The sequence below is a fragment of the Vanessa cardui genome, chromosome 22 (genome assembly GCF_905220365.1).
Source record: "Vanessa cardui chromosome 22, ilVanCard2.1, whole genome shotgun sequence".
In the NCBI taxonomy this organism is placed as follows: Eukaryota; Metazoa; Arthropoda; class Insecta; order Lepidoptera; family Nymphalidae; genus Vanessa; species Vanessa cardui.
This window is the reverse complement of record NC_061144.1, coordinates 4,759,752-4,766,052: the sequence shown is the minus strand read 5'-3', so window position 1 is coordinate 4,766,052 and position 6,301 is coordinate 4,759,752. Positions and strand designations below refer to the sequence as shown.

The following is a 6,301-nucleotide window of genomic DNA, read 5'->3' as shown; positions in this document are numbered from 1 at the left end:
CAATGGGAATTCACAGGCTGTTGTTGTTGTTGTTGTTGTAGTTCCTATTTAACCTGCGACACGTGTATTGGTATAGTCTGTAATAAAATCCAAGGACTTCTGTTAAAGAACAGAAGATGCAAGCCCAGCGGTGCGCTATTTACAAGCTCGATCAGAAATCGTTATTGTTTTTATACTCTTTATTGTTCTATTTTTATATTTTTTTTAACAAAAAAGATTGTGCTGCTATTTCATTATTCTCAAGCATTGTTAATTAATAAATTTTTATATGTCATGTCATATTTAAATCAATAACCACAACACTTATTCAGAATTTTATAATAAAATAAATATTAAATACATGTAATAATAAAACAATACACAAAAAAAGTCACGATTGCTCAAACCTAACAAAAAAAATTGACATATAAATTTTGATAAATATTTAATCGATAAAAATACACTATCGATTATTAAAGCGCATCACTATTACATTACAAACTATATATAGCCTATCGAGCACACAACACAGTGCACTTGCTTTTCAATTCTCACTCCATATTGACATAAGTGACGTCACTGATTTTGCAAAAATGCCGCTCACTGGTAACGTATCGGAAAATGCGGACAAAACAAAGAACTTTCATTTAAGCGGAGCTAAAGAGTTTGATAATCATACTGTCAATGCAAATGCGTTCGTCTCGGGACAGAGGGATGTACCCGACCCGAGGAATTTAAACGCGCCGTCGTATAAAGTAGCTGGTGGTGGCTTGGGTGTAGAGCATACGTAAGTATTATACATTTTTAAAATTAGCCCAGCTAACCCAGTCATTAAACGTTTGAATCTTAATCGAGGGTTGTGAATACAGACCTTGAATGCAAGCCCTAAATAAATTTAAATACTGACGTTTTAACGCTATTTCCGTCGTATGAAATTTTAATAATTCTTTGGTAACCAGTACACCGTAAGAACTGATATGTTACACCCCTTAAGCCTGTAATTATACTAGCTTATCCTTCCAAATCGGAGTTATGGTATTGTGTACAGTGGTTTTCAAAGGTTAAAAGGAAGTTTATTTCTACAAATACCACTATAATTATAGATACATACGTCTATTGCTATAATATAATAATAGTCATCTCATAAGTCTTATTGATATAACTTTATGCAAGCCCAAGTCTAAGTGGGTTCCTATATCAGATGTACTACCGTCAAACTTAGTATTCTTGTGTTACTGTTTAAAAGATCATTGTAACTACAGACTCAGAAACACAATTACCTCCCAAGGTTGTTGGCGTATTGGTAATGGGTCCGAAAAATGTTTGTACAAAACCAAACCTTTATAATTTGTATTTCCAGGGCTGGTCATTCAGTAGGTGTATCAGCTCAGCACATACCAAACTTTGGTAATCAAGTGACCGCCTCCAGTAACCTCAACGTTGTGAGGACAGAGAATCATAAAATCGACCTGAACGCTTTTACAACCAACTCTATGCCAAAGGCTGGACCAAACTTTGCAACACACGGCGCTGGTGTAGACTACAACTTCAAGTGAGTTCTTAAAAAAATCTTAGTTAATTCAATTGGTGAAAAAATATTCATCATATTTTTCGGCCAATCATCGTTGCGATTCCGAATTATACGATAATTCTCGTCCAATCGCTGAAGACGTCTTAAAAATAAGAAATGTATAAAGATTTTTATTAAATTATTGATGCTTATACTTAATTTACGCGCTTGAAAAGTGAAAGATTTCATAATTCAAAAGAATAATTAATTACAACTTAATTAGAATAAATAAAAATTTTAACAAAAAGAAAAACCGACTTCAAACAAAACACTATTTTAAAACAAATGAATATGCACGAAAAAGTAATAAAAATAATTGCGTATTCAACATATTTTTTAGAGTCTTCCTAAGTTAAATGAAATGAAAAATAGTAGACTACTTAAAAGTCGATTAACGATTATATCATGTAGTTATAGTTATTGGTATATTTGGAGCCGGTGTCAGCCACGGTGCCCTTGCCCCAACAATCAAAAGAAAGAAGCCATACGAGCCCCTTGATTGATCCAGTATATTATTGTGTAAAAGGTAATTTGTAAAAAACATATTTGTTAAAGTATTCTCGTATTGTTTTTTGATAGATATACTGTAGGGTTTTATTGGCTGACACCTACTCCAAATATAACAATAATTATAACTACATGATATAATCGTTAATCGACTTTTAAGTAGTCTAATATTTTCAACCGACTTCCAAAAGGAGGAGGTTATCAATTCGTCTGTATTTTTTTTTTTATGTTTGTTACCTCATAACTTTTCACTGGGTGGACCGATTTTGATAATTTTTTTTTGTTTGAAAGGTAGTGCTTGGCCGATGGTGGTATCCATATGAAAACGACATAAGTCTTAAATTTGCATTATGTATATGCGCGACAAATAACTGAAAATCACGTTAACCAATATTTGAGTCACCTTCCGTAATGTGGTTATGTTTATGTAATTATCATAGTCGAATATTATAATCAACTAGCTACCCACACCGGCTTCGCACGGGTGCAATACTGATACTAAATATACTACAGAATTTGTTTATTTACGACATCACATCGCAAACTTCTAAAATTATCAGTGTTTCTTTCCTATATTGTTCATGTATTATATACACAAACCTTCCCCTTGAATCACACTATCTTTTAAAAAAAACCGCATCAAAATCCGTTGCGTAGATTTAAAGATATAGGGACAGAGAAAGCGACTTTGTTTTATACTATGTAGTGATGGAACTCCTATACGGCTCGCAGTTAGGGTGCGATATAGGGCAGAATTTCTTACTATCTTTAATCAAATTTTGTGTATGTGATGTGATGTCATATAATATATTAAATATAGTTGGTCTTTTTAAAAGTTTTTTGCTGAGTTCGATTACAGCTCTTTCGAGGGATCCTTGTAGTTTACGCCGCGTGACGTATTAAATCCGCATTTTCGAAAGTCTATTTTTGCTTTATTCGCAAGTTTCCTTTGAAATTGTCCTCGAAGTAGTTTCTGACTCATATAAACGGAACGCTCAATCTATCCATATTAAAAAAAATTAGTTAGTCAACAACAGCTTCACTTAAAATCAAAAAATAAATAAAAATTTTAATAAAAAGAAAAACCGATTTCAAACAAAACACTATTTTAAAACAAATGAATATGCACGAAAAAGTAATAAAAATAATTGCGTATTCAACATATTTTTTAGAGTCTTCCTAAGTTAAATGAAATGAATAAATAAAAATTTTAACAAAAATAGATAGATAGATATACTGTAGGGTTTTATTGGCTGACACCGACTCCAAATATAACAATAATTATAACTACATGATATAATCGTTAATCGACTTTTAAGTAGTCTAATATTTTTCATTTCATTTAACTTCAAATTTATCTAAGAGATAAGATGGTCCATTTAAAGAATACGTAAGTCTTGATCGAAGATTACCAGCTTTTAACAACAACAACAACAACAACAGCCTGTAAATTTCCCACTGCTGGGCTAAGGCCTCCTCGCCCTTTGAGGAGAAAGCTTGTAACATATTCCACCACACTGTTCCAATGCCGGTTGGTAAAATACACATGTGGCAGAATTTTTATGAAATTAGAAACATGCAGGTTTTTTTACGATGTTATCCTTCACCGCCGAGCACATGATTAAATATAAACACAAATTAAGCACAAGAATATTCAATGGTGCTTGCTTGGGTTTGAACCCGCAATCATCATCCATCTCATATCAGCTCATCAGCTTCGATCAAGCCCTACAAAATCTTCATACATTACGTTTGCGTTCATACTCAGATAATTCATTTTGAGGTTATTATTTTGATTTGTTTAAAAGGGACTATTCACACAGATGTTATTCATATATATTTAAATATAACCTATTATACACAACTAATTAAACACAAAGTACATCTAATATGAAATGAGTACGTATATTTTACAATGCCACTAGTAAACTGAATGTTTTGAAATACACGAAGTCACGTTTGAAGACCGTCATAAAAGGAATCTGCCTATCCAAGATATGTATGCATATGGGCAAACGGATTAGGAACTAATCTTATCAAGATTGTTTCTAGGCAATTATATACTCTATCATAACATATTAAAGTCTTTAATTGAATGCTAAACTTCAAATACGGCAGATTAATACGTTTAAAACAGATAACGGCCTTATGTGCGAGAGTTAAAGTCTAAAATGCTTTAATTTTTATATTACATATTCGAAATCAAAATTATACAGATTTGTACAGATATGCCTTTATTAACTCCACGTCTGATTGTTTGAAACTAATCGAAGTTATTTGATAAAAATATAATAATATAACTACAAACAAAAGTTAAAACTCTTGATATATTTATAAGACCAGTAACAACGTGCGTTTATTAAATCATCAATTAGTTAAATCACAAATATACATTTTTTGTATAATAAATAGAGCCTATAATTCAGTGAAAATATTCAAACATTTTCTTTGCGTCATGTTTGGAAGTACCAACTCAACACATCTACCAAGGTTGGTGATTGGCGATGTCATGACATCGTTACAATTTGTTACAGCGCCATACGTTAAGGGCAGTAGTGAACACTTATTATCAGATAAGCACTTACCAGCCTTTAAATCGTATAGAAAATGTAAGCTTTAAAAAATGGAAAACATGTTTTGATTATTTTCTGCTTTCAGAGAAAAACTTGGCGCCAACGCGAGTGTTACCCACACGCCAATGTTCAAACAAACTGATTACTCTGTTGGCGGTAATGTTAACTTATATAAGAACCCGACCACATCTATCGACTTCAGCGCGGGCGCTCATAGAACGGACACCGCTTTTGGCAGAGGCAATTGGGAGAAACAAGGCATGATGAAATTCAACAAACAGTTTTAAATATTATATGTAAAACCTCTTTGCAGTATTTTTTTAATATTGTTATGTTATGATGTATCTTTGCTTATAAATATATGAAACGTGTTTTACGAAATATAAATTAAATAATTAAAACGTTTTTTTGTATTTGTGATTTTACATTTTTGTTAACCATTCCTATTAATAATACAGTAACTATATAATTTTTCAGAAATTGTTTAGTTCAGAAGTAGTATTTACAGTATGTTAAAAGCTTTATTTTACATTTGTAAAATCAATACACATAAGCAGATAAATGAATGCATACACATTAGATTGCCATCTGTATTAAAATTATTTCTAAAAAGATTTATTTAAATTATCTTTATTTTTTTTTATTCAAATAGGTTCATAAGAATTAATAACATTCAATGTTTAAATATATACAAATATGAACTAAAACTAGTGTATATATAGTACGGTAATGTATACCTTCTTTGTGAAGCGAATCTTGCTCATCTAATTTGTCGATCTCGTTCAATCTGGACTAGTTTGTTTTGCCGCGATATACGAGATACCGTGTATTAATTTCGGTCATCCATCCTACAGTATGCTAAACACAAAATAGTTAAAAAGTCTATTGTCTCTCCGAAATCCGAAGTCATAGAAACAAATTTGTAAAATGCTATAGCAATATTTCAAAAGTTAAACTAAGTCCAATTTTATTAAATTAAAATGTAATAAAGAACAAAATGTTCAAAAGAGAACGAAAAATAAATTTTAATGAAATTCAATTCCATAATAAACCGACTTCAGATAAAGTATTTTCGTAATAAAACAAAATGTAATTTCTATCTTTAAAAATGCGAAGGTAATTCCAAGATTTCGTGGATATTTTTAAGCTCAGCGCAAAACTCCTAACTGTGGCAATAATTGAATAATCACGAGAGTAACTTCGTCTACAACCGCAATTTCTTGCGATCTGCTCAAGTTACACGCGTTCAGCGATTGAATAAATATTCATTTTAACATTTGTCTCTTATTTTGAACTAGCTTTTGCCCGCGACTTCGTCCGCGGGGAATAGTGACTTCCGGCAGAAAAGTATAGATAGCTGTGCCTGTGACTTCGTCAACGTGTAACTCCTTGTGTGTTATTAAATTAAAATGTATTGGTAATATTATTTTCATCACGATGTGAACGTGAACGGGCTTAAGTACCTATAGAACCAAAATACTTTAGCGCAAAGCTTCCGGGTAAACTATATTGAAAGTTGACCCGTCCGGCACGTGAACATAAAGATTTCTAGAACTGCTAACACGGGAAAGAGCAACGTATAACTGACACCGAGATCTACTCCGGCAACATAAATAGTCTGCCCTTGAGCCTTATTAATTGTCATTGCATAACACACCGAAACTGGGAATTG

The 6,301-nt window shown here is 32.0% G+C and overlaps 1 protein-coding gene across 1 annotated transcript; it reads left to right on the top strand.

Annotated features, from left to right (window-relative positions):
* Nucleotides 1-499: 499 nt before the first annotated feature.
* On the top strand, nt 500-4,944 carry LOC124539300 (attacin-B-like). The gene is made up of 3 exons (XM_047116654.1): nt 500-766; nt 1,340-1,531; nt 4,715-4,944. The coding sequence occupies exons 1-3, from the start codon at nt 573-575 to the stop codon at nt 4,914-4,916; spliced, it is 588 nt and encodes a 195-aa protein (XP_046972610.1). The 5' UTR covers nt 500-572; the 3' UTR covers nt 4,917-4,944.
* The last annotated feature ends 1,357 nt before the right edge of the window (nt 4,945-6,301 follow it).

Excerpts from the sequence above, each read along its gene's own strand:
- LOC124539300 (XM_047116654.1), top strand. The coding sequence starts at position 573 with ATGCCGCTCACTGGTAACGTATCGGAAAATGCGGACAAAACAAAGAAC. Across the intron at positions 767-1,339 it reads GGCTTGGGTGTAGAGCATAC|GGCTGGTCATTCAGTAGGTG; the intron begins GTAAGTATTATA and ends TTGTATTTCCAG. Across the intron at positions 1,532-4,714 it reads GGTGTAGACTACAACTTCAA|AGAAAAACTTGGCGCCAACG; the intron begins GTGAGTTCTTAA and ends TTCTGCTTTCAG.